This window comes from Balaenoptera acutorostrata, chromosome 3 (genome assembly GCF_949987535.1).
Source record: "Balaenoptera acutorostrata chromosome 3, mBalAcu1.1, whole genome shotgun sequence".
NCBI classification, from domain to species: domain Eukaryota; kingdom Metazoa; phylum Chordata; class Mammalia; order Artiodactyla; family Balaenopteridae; genus Balaenoptera; species Balaenoptera acutorostrata.
Window position 1 is genome coordinate 24551623 of NC_080066.1, and position 20488 is coordinate 24572110.

Sequence of the window (20488 nt, forward strand, 5' to 3'; positions counted from 1 at the left end):
TGACGGCTAATGGTGTTGTCTAGGAATGCTCTTTCAGTTGATGGCATTTATCCTCATCTCCTGAGCTGCCCTTGCCCAGACAGTGCCACTAACAGATGCATGTCTCAGAAATACATTGCAAAACAGGGGTCTGGGACTCAGGGCCGTGAACAGAAGGCAGTGGGGGAAACTGGTGTCTTTTGGCTCAGACTCAGAATATGAGGAAATAGATGATGGGCAGAGGGCAAAATATTTTTACCCTGGGCCACCAATGAAAACTTGAATTTTTTTGTTTCAAAAAATAAAAACTTGCTCTTCAACAAAGATCATATAGATAATTTTAAATAAATTGGAGGCACCCATTTAAAAAGTTTGTTGAGGCAGTTAAGATTGAGCTAAATGAGGTCATGTTTAAAAAGTTTTGAGGACCTCTGAATGAAGGTGCTATGTGGCTGTCGTAGGAAGGAAACATGAACAATACAGAGCTTCGAGTACTCTTGCATTATCTGTTCAGAGTGCGGGCCTTGTGGTCAGCATCTGAAAGCATGGTCTTTGCATAACCCAAAGCCTAGCTTCCCCTTCCTGGCACCCTGACCTTGCACTTACGTCTTTCCAGTGGAGATTCCGATCAGCAGACCTTCTCTGTAAGGGGCTAGGTAGGAAACTTACGCTACAAGTAACAACGCGATAAATGCTATAAGTCAAAGAGGATTAAATGAGATAACAAATGTGGAATGATGATCAAGAGTGTCAGAAAGCATTGTTATTTCTGGATTGCATCCGCTTGGTTGGCTGATGGAAGCTGCAAAGGGGGTACAGTTCCTAAGACCTGCCCAGGTCTGGCATCACAGCCACCTCGTTCTCTTGCTTAGGACCCCACTCTCCCTCAGGATGGCATCTTGGGCTTTGACTCCAGGCTTCAGATTCTCCAAGAATGAAATACATGTGGATTATGTGCTATGGGAGAGGTACGAGGCAAGGGGATACAAAGATAAATAAGACAGAGCCTTTTCTCCCAAGCGGTCCAGAGAAGAAAAGTCATGTAGAAAATTGTATGCCAAGTGTTCCCTGTGATAGAGGTACATGGAGGGTCCAGTCACGGCACAATGGGGGTGCTGATCAGTTTCTTTGAGGGGTGGAGTAGGGGATAATGAATGCTTCACAGGGGAGGGGATAGTTGAGTCTTTCAGAAGTTAATTCAGGGATGGGATGAGAAGGGAGAGGGAGAGAGAGAGAACGTGCAAAAACACGGAGGCGAGAGGAAGAGTATATATAAGAAAAGCACCAGAGGAAGACAAACACTGTATGATATCTGAAATCATACAGTGGAATCTGAAAAATACAACAGAGTAGTGAACGTGGCAAAAACAAAGCGGACTCACAGAGGTAGAGAACAAACTAGAGGTTACCAGTGGGGAAAGGGAAGGGGGGCGGGGCAAGATAGGGGTAGGGGAGTAAGAGGTACAAACTGTTAGATGTAAAATAAGCTAAAAGGATGTATTGTGTAACACAAATATAGCCAATATTTTATAATAACTATAAATGGAGTAAACCTTTAAAAACTGTGAATCACTTTATTGTACACCTGTAATTTATATGTTATACATCAAGTATACTTCAATTAAAAAAAAGAAAGAAAAGCATCCTATTTAAGTCACTTTAATGAAAGACCTTAGAATTCTGCTGGGGAAAAGAAATATAGATAATCAGGTGTTAATCAAATCCAACGTGCCATGTATTCTAGATAGTGGAAAGAATTTGGTGGGAAGGAAAGGGCTTGAGGTACTTGACAAAAGATTAATGATGGAGGTGACCTAGGAGCTAGTCCTTGAAGATGGCAGGAAAGGATGGAGTGAATTCTTGGTTGGGGAAAAACATGAAGAAAGCTATGAGACAAGAGTGAATAAGTTATAGCCGTAAGGTTGTGGTAATATTTTGGATTAGATAACTTGAAAACCATTCTGATTGGAGAGGCAGGGATATTGTCACAAGTCCTCAGGTGCACAGCTGAGCAAGCAGAGGACACCACAGATTCTCAGCATGGAAGGGGCACCAAGGGGCAGAGTGGTGACAGACAGAGGGACACTGCCACTCTCCCACCCTGCTGGAGGGTGACTCCACTTCTTCGATTTCCTTGTGTGTACGATCCTCATGTGCTGATGTGCTGTGTATACTTCTTTCATAACTGTTCCACTGTTTCTCACTGACTGTGGCTTTTTCACAGCCTCCCCACATCCTTCTGTTATGTTCTTGATGTTCGTCAGGGCACATTTCTGGGTATTTAAAGCGAGTAGCCTAGGTGGACCTATGCCAGGGACACAGAAATCATGAGAACTCATACCGAAGGGAAAGTTGGATGGGTCAAGGGGTGGTCAGAGAGTCAGACACCGCAAAAATCTGTAGACTGAAACGGGTAGGGCTCCAGAATCCAAGCATGCAGTTGGGCAATATAAACTACAGAATCTAGACCTGGCACTGGGGACCAAGAACTCAATCCTCTTAGTCAGTAGGTGTGTCAGAACGTGGGTGAAGGACTCCATTTACAAAGATCTGTAAACTTAGGTGAACTTTTCTTGGTTAACATCCTCTTATCTACTTCCTGTTTGAGCAGGAAGCCATACCTGTGAATGAACGCCTGGAGCCTATGACCACCTGGATAGAAGTGGTGAGGTTATATTCTTGGCCAGAGTAAGAGGGATGGGATCAGCCACGCGAGCAAGTCGTGATAACTACTAACCTTCCATGTGAAGAGAAGTGAAAAATATTATCTCTTTTGAGTCTTGAGTTATTTCTACATCAAGCACGAGAAATAGATGTGGTTACTACATCGTAAAGAATCAAAGAAATGTTATTGGCAAAGAGCTTTTTAGAAAAATGTACCATGACGTTATTAGGTAAATACCTGATACATTTGTCAAAGCAAAGTCAAAACATTAGGTGATGGATTGTAATGTTATCCAGAGCATTCATATGAGAGTTTGCTTCTCAAGTTAGAATAATGTTATCCAAACACAAAGACTCATGAAATATAGTTATGTTTATATTGCAAAAGATGCTCTAATATCTAAACCTATTCAGACTTTTTTTATTTAGCCAGAATTTACTTGTTTACAACTATTCTCTTTTAGAACCAGTCCTGAAGTAATACTGGAATTTAGATCTGAACTTCTACTACAACAGTGCTTTTCTCTTGCTATGAAGGAACAACCATTTAACATTTTTACACAGATTGGGTAATCAGAACCAGAGTTATAACATAATTTAGCACAGTATTGCATTGAAAGAGCATTTGAAATTAGAATTCAAACAGTAAATGAAATTAAAATAGCTTAAAATAACATTTTTAAATACGGGAGCCTTATGATTTTGCTTAATTTTGAAAATATGCTCTTCATAATAGTGCAGACAATGTAGAGACCGAAGAAATAGTTTTCTCCATTTACTTCTAGGTGAAATTTCAAGTTAATAGTTAGCACTTACTAAACTGTTTTAAAATATTGGAAAATATGATGACTTCTATCCCCAATTTTCCAATTATATAAAGAAAGCTTCTGAGTTTCTGCTCTTTCTCTTAAAGGAACACTTTGGCCAGGAGAAAAATAGTTTTAGTTTCTTTCAGCAAGATTCCTCATATTGGACAGAGATACCTTTTGATGGTTTATGTTTCTTTTATTACAGTTTAAAGTTTTTATTTTTAATACAAATTATATAATGTGTTCCATTTCAGGAGCTATTTATGGCAGAGAAGAGACAGGAGGGCACCAGCCTTTGTGTTATCGCTGTTTTCCTTTATGAGTTTACATAACCTCTTGAACTGTGCCTATACTGTCATCAGTGGGGTAACATTTTTAATATTTCAGGTTCTTCTCTGAAACCAATCTGTTGCTAGATTCCTTGTAAAGTGTAACAGTGATATAGACACAAATATATGATGGAGAAATGGTCTTTCTCACTCAATTTATTGCCTTGCTCCTAAAATTAGGATTCTTTTTTAAAAAACCTAATTACTTGGTGGGTCAGTCTCGATACAATTTCGGAAAACTTCCCTTCAAATCATTGAAAGAGCTGTAGCATGTCCATGTAAGGTTGTGCTGCCTTTTGCAGAATCCGTGTGAAATGCCATGGTCTTGGAATAACTGCCGCTGAAGCATAATTGCTACCCAGGGACTGACAGCATCCAGCTGGCTTGTTGTGGCTGCTCTGGTCTTAGCCATGACCTTGACTCCAGGGTGACGTGGGGTGGATGCCTGCGGAGAGCACAGAGAGAGGCCGGGATGGTGGGCGTCTCCGTCCTCCTCAGTGCCGGCTTAGACAGGTGGTTTGAGGTTGCAGGGAGCATCTAATGTTGCAAACTTTGATGGGATAACAGACTAGTTTTTGTTTCTGTCTGTCCTTCCATTGGAATGACTCCATGGCCAGTCCTGGGCACAGAGGGGTCCCCCTGCTGGCATCAGGAGGGACTGCAGCTCACAGGAGGATGAGTTGCACACACTTCCCTCTGGTCCCCACCCGTGTCCCTTATCTCCACCCACCTGGGAAGTGAGAAGGCCCACCTGTGCCCAGTTCCTATTTGGTGTATTCTACTCCCCAGTATTACCTCTCAGAAACTTAGGGCTGTTTTCAGGGTATGTATCTGCTGATCATGATTCTCTTTCATGGCTCAAGCAAGACTTTCAGAAGGTCTTAGATTTCTTTTGTTTTCGATGAGAAAAATCATAGATGCTTTTCTCTCGGGTTCATCCAGAGGGAGTGTGTGGACCCAGGAAAGAGAAAAGGTCAGCTCCTTGGTAAACATTTTAGAACAAGGCAAGTGATAGGACTGCTTCGGAGCACAGCAAGGCCGTTCTGCTGAAAGCATGGCGTGGCTAGTATCTAGTACCCTTGAACTTGGATTTCCTCTATGATGTCACAACCCAGGGTCTGTGGTACAGAAGCCTTTTGTGTCAGAGTTAGTCGCTGGTGAGTGCGGTTTGGCGGGGACACAGAAGTGTCTGAGGAAAGCTGCGTCAGCGGGCACCCCGATGGAATGGGCGGGCAGCTGGGTTTTCCATGGGCTCCACTGATGGGTCAGCCTGAGGGCGTGATTGCACTATGCTTGTCTCCTGGGGGATGTCGAAGAGGGGGTGCTCACCCCCACAAGGCTGTGCCGAGAACCTCCAGCTGCTCAGGCTCAGTTTTGCAGGGAGGGGGAAGGAAGAGCTATCCCTTGTCTGTAGGACGGCTTAATGCAGGGCCCAGAGCCCGCAGGACAGAGCTGCCCACAGACACTCCCTTCCCTGGGAGCAGCCCTCGTGAAGGGCAGCGTAAGTGAAGGGTGAAAAGGGGGCTGTACCTCCCCGGGGCCCAGCCCTGCGCCTTTCCACAGACACCATCAGGGAAGCCTACAGAGTTCCGCTTCCTGAAGACCCACTAGAGCAAGAGGGATGATCACCAACCATGTTGAACGAATAGAGAATCTGAAACCGAGAGCTTGTCTTTATTTGTTCACATGTGCCTTGTTCCTGAAAGAATTTAAATGGACAGAGACGAAAAGGCTTACTGAATAATAAACCAAAGGCAGCACTGGAATTAACTTCTAAGACAGTTTTCAAAGGAAATACTTCTTTCCCCTCCTTTCCACCCAAGGAAAGTACCTATAAGAAGAAGGATTCCGGGCTTCCCTGGTGGCGCAGTGGTTAAGAATCTGTCTGCCAGTGCAGGGGACACGGGATCGAGCCCTGGTCCCGGAAGATCCCACATGCCCCCGCGCCTAGAGCCCGTGCTCCACCACAAGAGAAGCCACCGCAATGAGAACCCCGCGCACTGCAACAAAGAGTAGCCCCCGCTCGCCGCAACTCGCAGCAGTGAAGACCCAACACAGCCAAAAATAAAAAATAAATAAGTAAATTTAGAAAAAAAAAAAGAAGAAGAAGGATTCCTCACCATGGAATAGTTTCAAGCAGGGACTCATCCCTGTTCTCTGTGATTCTACGTGGCTCAGATTAAAAGGAATCTTGTCTAAATGCTCCTTCCAGGCCAAGGTGCTTCTTTACTATCTGAATAATAAGAAGTTTTTCCTCTATTCGTTGTATCTGTGTACCTTTTGTATCTTTCTTCAGTCCAAACACAACCTGGAATGTCATAAGGATCCCTTCTTGTTACATGTACAGACTGGTCTTTGCAGATTGCCCTCTGGGACCCACAGGGAATGGATCTGATCAATTGGTGCCTTCAGGGTAGCTCAGGCCTTCAAACCAGCTTGGATTGTACATTCTCTGCCTTTCTGGGCTTTCTCTGATCTTTCTGGAATGCGCTTACCCTGTTTTCTGGGCTGTACTCTTGGAAAAAGTCTGACCAGGTTTCTGTTCATCTTCAGCATATAAACGCAGGGTGCAGAATTATCAGCTGAAGCCCTCTCACGTTTACTCTTCTATCTGAACCCTTACCTTCCTCCTGCCTGTTCAGCCTTCTACAGAAGCAGAGCTCCCCAGGCCACCCGCCATCTGAGGAGATGGTCGGAGCTCGGAAAGGGTTAACGGATGGTGGGGGCTCCAGGCAGCTTCTGCCCAGGTCTCTTGGGATGAGGACTTGGAGACCAAAGGTTCTAAGGCAATTGGAAATAGAGCCACTGGGAGCCCACGGGTCTGCCTGCCCTGGTGCACATGAGGATAAGTTACAGCTGTGGCCTTACAAGGTCATAAGAAATCCGTCGTTGCTGAGCTCAGGGGAGGAGGGTGGAGAGGCTCGAAGGACTATTCCTAAAGCAGAGCATCCATCACGATGGGGAAAAAAGGAGCCAGGCCAGCCCCTCTCGAGGGCTTTAGCACACTATTTAAGGATCCCTAAGGATGCCAGCAGCTAAACAAACGGCAGCCTTCTAACGAGTTTCCCCAGGTCCAGCCTGCACCCTGGGGTGCCCAGCCAGCTCTGAGCCCCAGCAGCGGGAACATTTCCAAGTGCCTGCCTTAGTGTCGGGCTCCAAACTGTGTCATCTCGGGGATGGCCACCGCTTGCTGTGGTCCCATCTGTCACCTTCCAGTTGTGGACCTTCAGACTTCCCAGAGGTCTAGACTCTTGGACTGAGAATGACGCCGAGCCCGTCTTTGCTCATGCTGGGCTTGTGTTGGCTCTGAGTGGAAGGAAGGATGAGGGGTCAAGGTGAGGCAAGCCTCCGGGAATTCCGTCAGCATCAGTGCTCAGGGCATTCCACCCACATCTGTTTATTGTCACGATCTGATCTATTTATTTTTGCTTTAATGCTATCCATCATTCAGCTCTGTTTCCTGCACATCAACCTTCTCAGTGTTCCCTGTCTTAGCTTCTCAAGGATGGGGGCTGTGTCTCTCTTACTTCCTTTGTATTCACGCCATAGAATTCCTTCTCTCTCTCTCTCTCTCTCCTTCTTTCTGTCTCAATTACTCATTCAACAGATATTTACTGACATACTGACAGCCCACAATGCGCCAACTGTTGTATTGGGAGGGTGAGAAGGAGCAAGGGGACAGCTGTTTTGTGGAGTCTAGCGTGATAGATGGACAGTTTATTCACCATTCACTTTTTTCTGGAAAAATGTATCAAGACTGCCGTGTAGCCAGGCACAGCTGGGTATGACACAGGAGTGATGGAACAGAGAAAACTCCTGCACTCGGAGGCATGGAGCTGAGTTGGACAGTCAAGTAAACGCACAAATATGTAATGACATGCTCTCTATCGACGCTGTGAAGGCAGAGAACAGAGTGCCGGGCTTGAGAGGACAGAGAAACGAGTGAGCCCAGAACTAAAGGATGAGGAGGGGCCAGCGGTCATGCAGACTGTAGGGAAGAGCATTCCAGACACGGGGAACAGCAGATGCAGAGGTCCTGAGGTGGGAAAGGGCTTGAGGAAATAATGATAATGCAGTATGATAAGTGCAAAATAGATGTGTGTGCTGAGAGAGGATCTCAGAGGATGGGGCCATTAATTTTTTGTCGTTTAATCTTTTCCCCCCAGTTGTATTGAGATACAGTTGAGATTCAGCACTGTGTATGTGTAGGTGTACAGCATAATGGTTTGACTTATTGTGAAATGATTACCACAATAGGTTTAGTGAACATCCCTCATCTCATATAGATCAAAAATGGTTTTTTTTCCTTGTGATGCTAACTCTTAAGATTTTCTCTCATAACAACTTTTAAATATACCACACAGCAGTGTTAAGTGTAGTCGTCACGTTGTACATTACATCCCTAGGACTTATTTATCTTGTAACTGGAAGTCTGGACCTTTTGACCACCTTTATCCAATTCCCTCAGCCCCCACCTGGTACCTCTGGTAACCACAAGTCTGATCGCTTTTTCTATGAGGTTGGGTTTTGTTCTGTTTTTAGATTGCATGTGTAAGTGATATCATATAGTATTTCTTTGTCTTTATCTGTCAGGGCCACACAGGTAGTAAGTGATGGATCCAGGGTGAACCCCAGCCCTCCTGCCCTTACAGTGAAGTGCTCTTCACCCCTGTGAAAGGTGGCAGAGGTCGTTGCTATGGCAATTATGTAATGAGCATACCCTACCTCATACCTCATATGCTGCATCTCTTTCAATGTCTAGCAATAATGCTGTTTAGAGAAGGCAGTGCTTGCTCACAATATCGAGTTGATTGTTTTAAAAACTCTTGTCCAGGCTCCTGGAGCTTTTCTTTTTTCTTTTTTTTAAAACATTTTTATTGGTGTATAGTTGATTTACAATGTCGTGTTAGTTTTAGGTGTACAGCAAAGTGAATCAATTATACATACACATGTATCTATTCTTTTTCAGATTCTTTTCCCATATAGGTTATTACAGAGTATTGAGTAGAGTTCCCTATGCTATACAGTAGGTCCTTATTAGTTATCTATTTTATATTTAGTAGTGTGTATATGTTAATCCCAATCTCCTAATTTATCTCTTCCCCCCTTTTCCCCCTTGGTAACCATAAGTTTGTTTTCTACATCTGTAACTATTTCTGTTTTGTAGGTAAGTTCATTTGTACCCTTTTTTTAGATTCCACATATAAGCAATATCATATGATAGTTGTCTGACTTACTTCACTCAGTATGACAGTCTCTAGGTCCATCCATGTTGCTGCAAATGGCATCATTTCATTCTTTTTTATGGCTGAGTAATATTCTATTGTATATATGTACCACACCTTCTTTATCCATTCCTCTGTTGATGGACATTTAGGTTGCTTCTATGTCTTTGTTTTTGTAAACCGCACTGCAGTGAACATTGGGGTGCGTGTATCTTTTCGAATTATGGTTTTCTCCAGATATATGTCCGGGAGTGGGATTGCAGGATCACATGGTAACTCTGTTTTTAGTTTTTTAAGGAACCTCGGTACTGTTTTCCATAGTGCTTGTACCAATTTACATTCCTACCAACAGTGTAAGAGGGTTCCCTTTTGTCCACACCCTCTGCAGCATTTATTGTTTGTAGATTTTTGACGATGGCCATTCTGACTGGTGTGAGGTGATACCTCATTGTAGTTTTGATTTGCATTTCTCTAATAATTAGTGATGTTGAGAATCTTTTCATGTGCTTTTTGGTCATTTGTATGTCTTCTTTGGAGAAATGTCCATTTAGATCTTCTGCCCATTTTTTGATTGGGTTGTTTGTTTTTTGATATAGAGCTGCATGAGCTGTTTGTATATTGTGGAGATTAATCCCTTGTTGGTTGCTTCGTTTGCAGTCCTGGAGCTTTTCTGTTTTCAGTTTCCAGTGTTTCTTTCCTCTTTCCACAAGTCACGTCTGACTTACCTGCATACCTTTCATTCGCTCAGCATCTCCAGAACTCACCTGTGTCACCTCTCTGCTTTCCTCCAGCCGTCTCTCTGACCTCCTTTGCTTCTTTCTGGGATGCCCTCCCTCGTCTCTCAAGTTACCCAGTTCCTTTGAGTCTCATTCTCAATTCCCCCTTCTCTGTGACACCTTCTCACATCACTCCAGCCTGCAGTGCTTCGTTCTCTTTTAAATTCCAGTGGTATTTATTATTCGTACCCTTCATCTATAACTCATAAGTGTCCATGCATTCGTTCATCCTCTGAACTTCTCTCTAGCGCCTCCTATGTGTCAGGAGTTCTCCTCTGCTCTGGGTGATAAGAAAATAGATGCACCTGCCTTCAGAGAGCTGACACTGGAGGAAGGGAAAGAGGCATGAAGCAGACTGTAGTCATGACGGGTAATACGCACTTTTCTGTGTGAGTATGTTGAGGACAGTGCTAGCCTAAAGGAGAGAAGATGTGCACTGTCTTTAGAGAAGCTAGAAAATGTTGCAAATAGAGAATATAGCATGTTAGCTGGGTTTTGAATGACGAGGGGCTTGTCAGATGAAACAGAGGCATGAGGCAGTAAGGAAGAACATTCCAGGTCTAGAGAATAGCAGTGGTGAAAGATACAGAGGCTTGATGCACCGTGGATTCCCGCAGATGTGATGGTGCATATATGAAACACCCATTCGTGTCTTATATAAGATTGTAACATATTAATGCTGGGGTTTTTTTTCCAGCTAGGTGACAAAGTTCCTTGACATTTATCCGAGTCCCCATTACGTAGCAGGCACTTAATTTTAACCCTGGGATTGTCCCCGGTGTGCAGTTTCCAAGCCAGGGGACGCATGGACTCATGCACTCAGACGTGACTGGTTTTGCTTTTGTGTTTGTCTAGACCAAAGATGCCCTTTTCACGATTCTGCATGACCTCCGACCCCAGGACCGTTTCAATATCATTGGATTTTCCAACCGGGTCAAAGTGTGGAAGGACCATTTGGTGTCAGTTACTCCCAACAATATCAGAGACGGCAAAGTCTACATTCACCACATGTCACCGACTGGAGGTAAACGCGCATCCTGCTTTGCCCATTCGCCTCGACGGGATACGTGAGTAGCTAACTTTCTGCCCAGAGACGAGGATTTGAAAGCTGACGCTGATCACAGGAAAGGAGATAACAGGGGAGAGCTTTCCCAGGAGCTTGTTTCTCCTCTTCCAGGCCCCAAACTAAGATGGTCAAGTAAGTTAGTGGGGCGGAAATACCTGATAGGTTTTGGAGCCTTTCCTGGTTTATCTCACGGATCCCAAACAATGCAGCTCTTTTTGTAAATTGTTTTTTGGGGTGGGGAATGAAAGCCACATGGCTGATTCAGTGTTTTGTGTGTTTGAAGATGAGCACCTTGGGAAGCAGCAGGTGGAGCTGCCCTCCTGAGCCGTTAGTCCTCGTGGACCCCAGGTGGCCTGGGCGGTGCTCTGGGTGGAAAGGGGAGGACTCAGGTTTTGCACACTTGGCTGGGGGGTCGTGATGAGGTAAGTACACAGATGTGGGAAAAGGCCGTAAAGGACTCTAAGGTTAGAGAGTCAGAACAGTGTGTTACCAACCGTGTTGGATGTGCGTTCCTTCGACCCTGGACACAGAGCTGACTTCTGCTGTTACATCCATCACTAGGACAGTGGATGCGTGGCAGGTGCTCAGTACTGGAGTGTTTATTGGACCCGAACCTGACCCTTTGACACCTTTCTTAAAGGCCCCTGTAGAAATACCATCTCCTGGGTGTCTCAGATAATTCTGCTTTGGATACCTGGAAACATAGAAAACACCCATTTCTGTCCATCCTCTTCCATCTGAGTTTCTCATCGCTCATATATTTGTTATTTTCCATCCAAGGCAAAGTTCTGGTTTCCCAAATGAACTTCGTTTGGAACTTGATCTTGTTTGGATGGAATTTCGATTTATAAATGGGATTTCCTACCAGTCTCGACAACAACATGATCTAGTTACTGTTTTACTGGTTGACAGGAGGAATGAAAGGTTAGATGTAATATTATAGTGATAATCTACAGCAGGAAGTTGACAAGATGGTCAAATCTTTGAGGGAAGAAACTCTCCTTCATCTTTGTTTAGCCCCCGTTTCCTGTCATAGCTCCCGAACTACAGTGCATACTCAAAGAATATGCATTAAAATTATTTAAATTATATTAACGGTACTGCTTACTATGAGAATCCTTTGTGTGTGGGAGGTGGAGATAAAGCTTTAGAAAACAGTTTTGTGCATTTTGGAATCTAAACCATAGAAACCTTATTGGTTTCCTTTATTTTTTCTTGGTACTTCATTGTCCCAACCTCTGCAGGTGAACAGAAAATTAATCTACTTCTCTCAGAAAAGTGTCATTTCAGGAGATGAGCATAGATTCTGAAGCCAGAATCCAGCTCTACCAGCTATGAGTCATTTAAACTCTCTATACTTCGGTTTCCTCATCTGTAAAGCGAGGATAATAATGGACTTGTTATTAGGATGAGATGAGTTAAAATATTTAAAGTACTTAGATCAGTGGCTGCACTAGGAAGTCTTCTCTAGATGTCAGATATGGCCATTTTACCCAAGTGGTCCCTCTTGCTGGTGCACTTGGGTCCTTTGATGACCCTGGGGGAGCTCTCGGCGGAATGGTTGGGGCAGCTCCCTGGGGAGAAAGCCCCCCTGTTGTTAAGTGTGTGGGAGATGCCCCAACTTAACGGACGTTCAATGCCAAGCCGTGCTGTGCTTTGGTGTCTCGGGTAAGAAGCGCTAAGTGCATCCTTTGCCTGGGCTCTCCTGGGCTTTAAAATGCAGTGAGAGATTTGGCATTATTGTTACGTTCTAGGTTAAAGAGAAAATAAACACCTGCCTTTTAGTTCATGCCCACATATCCAGAGGCAGCATGAAACTGGGCTGGGCATTCAGAAAGGCAAGTGAGTGAACCCAAAGAATTGTTAAATACTGTTTCAGCGGTAACTTTCCCTTATGTTCAGGCCATGTGTACATCTTAGAACGAATTATCAATGTGTTTGCACAGTCCTAGTCATATATATTTTAGCCAGAAGTTCTGGAGGATGTAAAGCAGTGGGGAAAATTATCTGGTTCACTCAAATATAGTACATTTTGCAGGGAGATCAAAATCACTCCAGTCAGGGGGATGGATTGTGGTGATGGGTACACAACTTCATAAATTTACTAAAAATCATTGTGTACTTACAATGGGTGAAATTTTTGGGACTTCCCTGGTGGTCCAGTGGTTAAGAATCCGCACTTCCTCTGCAGGGGGCATGGGATGGATCTCTGGTCCGGGAACTAAGATCCTGCATACCCATGCAGCTCGGCAAAAAAAGAAGAAAATCCCTAGCGACCAAAATGCGTGAAATTTTTGGTATGTCAATAAGGCCATTAAAAAAAAACCCCAGTGGAGTCAGAAAAAGGAAGTAAGTATTCACGGCTGCAGTAAGAACTCTCAGTTTTTCTTGGCGATGGTAGAACAGCAGCAGCAGAGTTGAATGAAATTCTTAGCTAATCCAGAAACCTCACGTTAGTTGGCAGTTTTGACTTCCACCAACCATCCGTCTCTCCATCCCCCAAGCAAAATACCTGTCCAGCACCTCCCACAGACAGTGTCCCCTGACTTTAATCAGAGCTGCAATGACAAGCGTGTCTGAATTAGAAACGGCAGGGGTAGGAGGTGTAAACTTGAAAGCCTTCGCTTGGTGGGGTCCTAACAAGCAGGGGTGATCCTGAAGGGGCAGGAAGCAGGAAAGACAACGACAGCAATAAAAAAAAAAATGAGTGAGTGCTTTAATCAGCATCCTCCAGTGAGGTCGCCGCGATGGTCTCCACATCCCCACCTCCTCATTCTGTGCCGTTCCCTTCCCTCTGGGACGCTTTCTTTCTCGAATTCCTGCACCCAACACCCTCCTTCCCTTTCCAAAGCGGTTCTCCGAAAAGGAGGTAGAAACCGTTCACGCTAAAGGGGTGGAGACGCCTAAGCGGAGGTACCATCAGACACCTTCAGGACAAGGTTATATAATTCTCTGCCGTTCCTAGTCATTTGCCAAGTTTCTAGCAGTCTTAGTGACGTGGAGTCGCCCCATGGATGCAGGTGGCTGCTTTCCCCACGCGTCACTCCTGCGGGTGCCCGTGAGGGGCCCGAGAAGGTGTGTCCAGGTAAAGGAGGTGGCGAGGCTCCTCAGGTGTCCTGTTCTATGTCCCGCAGGCACAGATATTAACGGGGCCCTGCAGAGGGGCATCAGGCTTCTCAGCGACTTCGTGGCCCACAACGACATCGAGGACCGCAGTGTGTCCCTGCTCATCTTCCTGACAGACGGGAAGCCCACCGCCGGGGAGACCCACACCCTGAAGATCCTCAACAACACCAGGGAGGCCGCCCGGGGCCGGGTCTGCATCTTCACCGTGGGCATCGGGGCCGACGTGGACTTCAGGCTGCTGGAGAAGCTGTCCCTGGAGAACTGTGGGCTCACACGGCACGTCCACGAGGACCACGACGCCCGCGCCCAGCTCATCGGGTCCGTGGGTCTGTCTGTGTCCTCGGGGCGGGGGGCAGGCTCAGCGGGAGGCTCGGACGTGAGGACGGACCCCAAGTCTGATCATCACTCCTTTCGTGGGAGACATCGCCATGGGTCTTGAAACTGGGTGGATCTGGGTTCACGTTCTGGTCCTGCCTTGTGACTTGAGGCTTTAAGACTGTCTGTGCCTCGGTCTCCCCAACTGTAAAATGAGGATTCTGGTCAGATGATAGAATTTAAGGAGAAAACCTACGTGAAGTATTGGCAGGACGGCTTTCACAGGTTAGGTGTTCCGTTAGCTCTTATGGTTATAACTGTCTTCCTGACACTTCAAAGCACTTCCTCATCTCAAGACGCACCTCAGAGATACTGCAGGTCAGTTCCAGACCACAGTGATAAAGCAAATATTGCAATAAAGCGAGTCCCACAGGTGGATTGCTTTAACAGTGCACATAAAAGTTATGTTTACATCACACTGTAGTCTATTAAGCATGCAATAGTGTCATGTACATACCTTAATTGAAAAATACTTTGTTGCTAAAAAATGCTAACTATCATCTGACAATGCAGGATTGCCACAAACCTTCATTTTGCGAAAAAATGCTAGGTCTTTGAAGTGCAGTAAAACAATTTATGCCTGTATTTACTCTAATTCCACCCTGAGAGGGAGGTGGGATAGGTAGTGTCAGCTCCGCGTTGCGTGCTAGTACAATGATCGTGTTTTTATGTTGAAGCACAATGGCCAGTTGAAAGTGGTCGCTGACTGTGTTATGTTCTGGGGTGAAGAGGAAACCAGAATTTAAGTCTGGCAAACGGCGAGGGAGCTTGTGAGATAGTGAGTTCTCCGTCACCAGTGGTGTTCAAGCTACGGCTGCACGGCCTTCTGTCTGAGATGTTCTGCTGGGTGGAATGTTGGACTTGGTTGCTTCTAAGATCAGATCCGCCCCCCCGCCCAGACAGCCTGTGATTTCCTCTAGGACGTGACCTGCCTGTAGCTAGTGCAGGCCCCGATTCTCCCTCTCTGTTCCTCCTCTCCAGGTTCTACGATGAGATCAGGACCCCGCTCCTCTCGGACATCCGCGTGGATTATCCACCCGGCTTGGTAGAGCATGCCACCAGGACCCTGTTCCCCAACTACTTCAATGGCTCGGAGATCATCATCGCGGGGAAGCTGGTGGACAGGGAGATGGACCGCTTGCACGTGGAGGTCACGGCCAGCAACAGTAAGAAGTTTGTCGTACTCAAGAAGGACGTGCCTTTGGAGCCCCGGAGGATGGGGAACGACGTCCCGGGGATCCCCAGGCCCAAGGGGGGTGGCCAGGAGGACCCCAACCACCTGGAGCGTCTCTGGAGCTACCTGACCCTGAAGGAGCTGCTGAGTTCCTGGCTGCAGAGTGTTGAGGAGCCGGAGAGAGAGCAGCTGAGGCAGGAGGTACAGGCTCTGGCCGTGAACCATCGCTTCCTCACTCCATTCACCTCCATGACGCTCAAGTCAGCACCGCGGACAGAGACCCCGGAGGACGCCTACGGCACGCCCGCGGCCACGGGGCCCGAAACGGTGATGCAGAGCCTGAGGGGCGCCCACCTGCAGCCAGGTAAGGGCACTCTCGGGATGGCCCTTCTGGCTCCTTCTCAGGCCAAGGTCGTTTGTCTTACTTTCTCGTATTCCTATAAACAATGTTCTCTACCTGCAGCTCCTAGCCTTCAGAGAGTGGCTTAGCTTGTGTTTGTGTTGTTATAAACCATGGATCTCTATAGAGAAATTCGAGAAAGTAAAATCAGTCTATCGATAAATCATCAATATTGAGTGCCTCCCGTGAACCAGGCATTATTGGAGGCACAGGGATGAACAGACAAGTAAACAAATACTCATTTTTAAATGCCTTTCTATATTTTAAGTACTTCAATTATGTCATTTTATGCATATGCTTGATTTTATTTTCCTGAGAAAATAAAATATTATTTTATTTTATAGAGAAAATAAAATGAAATTTTATTATATATTTTATTTACTCATATCTTGTTAATTTTACTTAAAATTTTCTAAATTAAAGTTTTATTTTTTAAATTTTAATGATTTTGTTTACAATTAAATAAAATTAATAAACTTTTATTATAGATATTATTATATAGGAGGAACTAAGTTCTGGATTCTCAAGAGAATCCAGAGTTTAAACAGAAATTTTTATTATCTGTCTCAGTGCCATTTGTCAGGGGAAATTAGTAGCACCAAGAATGGGAAAAGGGCAGGAAAAGTAATTCAACCAAAGCAGAGGGTTATATTCTCAGTAATATCTGTTTATGGAAAACAGCACTTTTTTATGTGTGACGTTTTTCTTAACTTCCTGTCAGGTTCACACATCCTAAGGTGAGGGAACTGACGTTAACCCTGGGCCTCATTTGATGCTCATATTCTCAACCCTGAGAATCACCTGGGCATGGTAGGGAGAGCACACGGTTAGGATCCAGACAGAGTTTCAGCTCACGGCTCCTCCTAGCCAGCTGTGTGGCTTGGGGCAGGTTTCTGAACCTCTCTGAGCTTCCATTCCCTCACCTGTAAAATGTAGATAGTAATATTTTCCCTGAAAGGTTGTTGCAAGGATTAAATGTGTAGAGGCCTTGGTATATAATAAGTGTTCTACACATGTGAAATACCCTTTCCCATGAGGAGTGTAGAACTAGAAATTTATTGAAAAGTTCAGACCTGATGTAGGGGTGAAAAATTATATGTTGCCTCTTTAGAAAGAGTGGAACTTGTCTTGGCAAAACTGGTACAATATTCGTTCTGATGAAAAGGATGAAAAGTAAGTTGCATGATGTTGTTACGTCACGCTACAAGATCCGTGCCACATCCAGGGAAGATGGCTTTTTGAGTAACATCTTGATTCAGTGTCAGCAACTCAAATCTCAACAGCTTCAGGAGAGAGCAAACTCAAATGACACGAGACTCAGAGGGCCAAGAACACAGATGAGGGAATAACTGACTGATTGCTCAAAAGGCTTGTTAGACATAGGATTTCCCTGAAGATGATTTTTCAGTTTTAATTTTATGATTTTTTTGAGTGTCTGTGACAATTTAAGCCTCCTCAAAGCAGCCATTCAGGCTGATATGTCGCTCCTCCTTCGTGGTCGGCCTGATTCTGTCTGTGTCTGGCTGACCAGGGACCAGTTGGAGAAGGGGGAGCTTAAAAAACATTGAGATACTGTGATCTTCATTTTCTGGGGGGCAAAAATCAGTTAAGAGGAGCATAATCTTAATATAGACAGTTTGAAATAAGATATTAATTTTATTTTATTGACAGAAAGTAATTTACTTTTAGGTTATTCTTTAATTGATTGTTTATTTTTGCCTGCTGCTTTGTGAATTGTACTTACGCACATGGCTATAGACCTGGATTGTCGCATTATCTTTTTCTTTTACATTCTTGTATATTTTTGGTTGTTTTAAATTGCTATTTTGCAAAAAACACATAACGTAACATTTACCATCATAACCCTTTTTTCCACTCTTTTTTTTTAACTGAAGTATACTTGCTTTACAGTGTTGCATTAATTTCTGCTGTACAGAAAAGTGATTCAGTTATATTCTTTTTTTTTAATATTCTTTCCCATTATGGTTTATCAGAGAATACTGAATATAGTTTTCTGTGCTATACAGTAGGGCTTTGTTGTTTATCCATTCTATATATACAAGCTTACATCTGCTAACCTCAACCTCCCACTCCATCCCTCCCCCAACCCCCTCCCCCTTGGCAACCACCAGTCTGTTCTCTATATCGTAACCATTTTTAAGTGTGTAGTTCAGTAGTGTCAAGTATCTTCCCATCATTGTGAAACAGATCTCCAGAACTTTTTCATCTTGCAAACCTGAAACTCTGTCCCCATTAAACAACTTTGCTTTCCCCCCTCCCCCCATAACTATACCTTAAGAATGATAGAATATTTTCTCCTATTATATACACAGAAATCACAGACAAGAAGAATATTATCTAATTTATAGAGGAATAAAATAGTTACGCCTCCTCATTTACACCTTCACTTTGTGTTGCAAGGCCAAGAGCCTCCTTTAAAAGAGATGTGTTTAAATTGTCACAAACGTATCTGAAAGCTGTATTTGACTCCTCTCGGCCCTCTGTACCTCTCACTTCCTCCTCTTTAATGAATAACGGTGGTGGATCTCTTCCTTCTCCTCTCTAGGACCTGCTCTCAAGGAACCATACAACCCAAGGATTAAAGTCTCCAAAACCTCAGGTAAAGGAAAGAATGTGCTGGTGTGTGATTTGAGAGTTGAAATGTTTAGGAAGCGGATGACCAGGAATTTCCCGAAGCCAGTTAGAACATGAGCTCATAGGACGAGATGTGAGGACCCATATTTATTTAGTGCAAACCGGCAGCGTGGGGCAGTTCTCAAAACCAGGATCGTCATTAAACCATCGCATAAACCCCGTGGGTAACACAGTCCTGAGGAGCCTGGCAGGAGCCCTGATAGAAGGGTGGATGGACAGAGCTACACATTCAGCACGATTGAGCTGGAAAGACGTTTGTTTTTAGAGATCTGAAGTATGCTTGCTTCTAGCTTCTGGTGTTACAAATATCTGTGACAATGCAAGGTTTTTAAACATTATTATTTTATTATTTTCATAATCCTTGGCTTTAGAAGGGAAGAACAGATAACAATGCCCTAAAATTTCCCTTGGCCATATTCCTGGGATTATAATAAAAATCTGGATGGAATAAGGACACAAGGGCTGGGTTTTATTCTTCAGATGTACACATCTGCCTTTGTAAGTCTTTCTTATTGCCTTGCTGCCGATGTGCTGGGCGTGCAGGTTCACATAGCCCAGGACAACCTGGAGATTAGCTCTGGGGAGAGGAAACACATGGTCTCCAGTGGGTAGCGTGTCGTTCCTTTGAACACACATGCTTTATGGAATCCAGGAAAACTTTCCTCTTGGATGCAGCATGGAGTAATGACTTCCAGACCTCTCCTCTCTTTTTTTGGAGCAGGCAGCATCTTTCCTTATAAAGAGATTTGGAAGATTTGAGTAGAAATAATATGGTGTGAACACAAGAAACTCTCAGAGAACTGTCACGTAGTTATATTTGTACCCACAGAGTGCCAAAAATATGGACTTTTATCTTTAATGGGCGTTATTTTTTCATCTACAAAAGACCAGTACCTTGTATTTCTTTATTAAGTTGCCATTCACTGGGTGCTTGAGGCACTTTACAGTGAGATGAACCAGATTCTTCCAAAGGCCCTTCTGAGTCACGCTGGGGGCAGAGAGGGTTTTTCAGCAGTTCCACCAAGAACATTAATTGGCTTGTAGCTTGAAAACACTGAACTCCTGGCCCATACCCCTCACCATATACAAATGCGTATACATACATGTACCCGTAAAGTAGAGAGGAATTCAGGAACACATTGTGTTTGGTGTATAAATTAGAGAGAAACTAACCCTCCAGTCTCACGAGAAAAGAGAATTGACGTAGACTCTTGGGAAATATTTTGTCTGTACAGTAAGAGGCAAGACTGTTCATCTTTAGCAGAGGCGAAAATGAGGAGGATGGGTAAGGAAAAAGGGCCAGCCAAACTTTGTGGTCTTGTCTGCGGACACAAATTTGAGAGCAGTAGGACCCAGAGGAGGGATTGCCATGGTCATCGCTGGACGCACCACCTGACCTCCTATTGACTCTGTGTCCTTTACTTGTCACCAGCCCTAAACTGGGCTTGGTCATTACTCCTCATGCAAGGGCTGTGTCCATCTGGTGCTGTGAATGACTCAAGGGCCAAGGCACTCTGGTCACAGGACAGGAAGTTCTCATCCACATCTCTTCACTGGGGAGGGCAAAGGGGAAGAAAGTGATTAGCGGAAGCCACACAGGGAATTGAAGAATGTGGGCTCAGTAGTCATGGGGAGTGTAGGGTGATGCCCCGCTTCCCTCTAAAGTTCAGTTGTCTATGTTTGACTGCAGTGTGGTGACAGGAGCATCATATTTGTATTTAGGGGACCTGCATTCAAATATTTACTTTCCACGAACTGACTGTGTAACTGGTGCATCACGTCACCTTCCTCGTGTAGACACTGAGGATCCATTGTTGACAGGGTTAAGTCAATAACTCATGAGAAAATAGAAAAAGAGTGCTTACACAGAGAAGGTGCCCAATAAATGTCTTTTCTTTCTTTTTCTCTCC

The 20488-nt window shown here is 44.6% G+C and overlaps 1 protein-coding gene across 1 annotated transcript in view; it reads left to right on the forward strand.

Moving 5' to 3' along the window:
- ITIH5 (inter-alpha-trypsin inhibitor heavy chain 5) overlaps nt 1-20488 on the forward strand; it is an 81268-nt gene that overhangs the window by 50672 nt on the left and 10108 nt on the right. The window contains exons 8-11 of the mRNA XM_007167432.2: nt 10638-10806; nt 13983-14292; nt 15331-15887; nt 18490-18543. Of these exons, the coding sequence (XP_007167494.2) occupies nt 10638-10806; nt 13983-14292; nt 15331-15887; nt 18490-18543 (1090 nt within the window). The remainder of the gene's footprint in view (nt 1-10637; nt 10807-13982; nt 14293-15330; nt 15888-18489; nt 18544-20488) is intronic.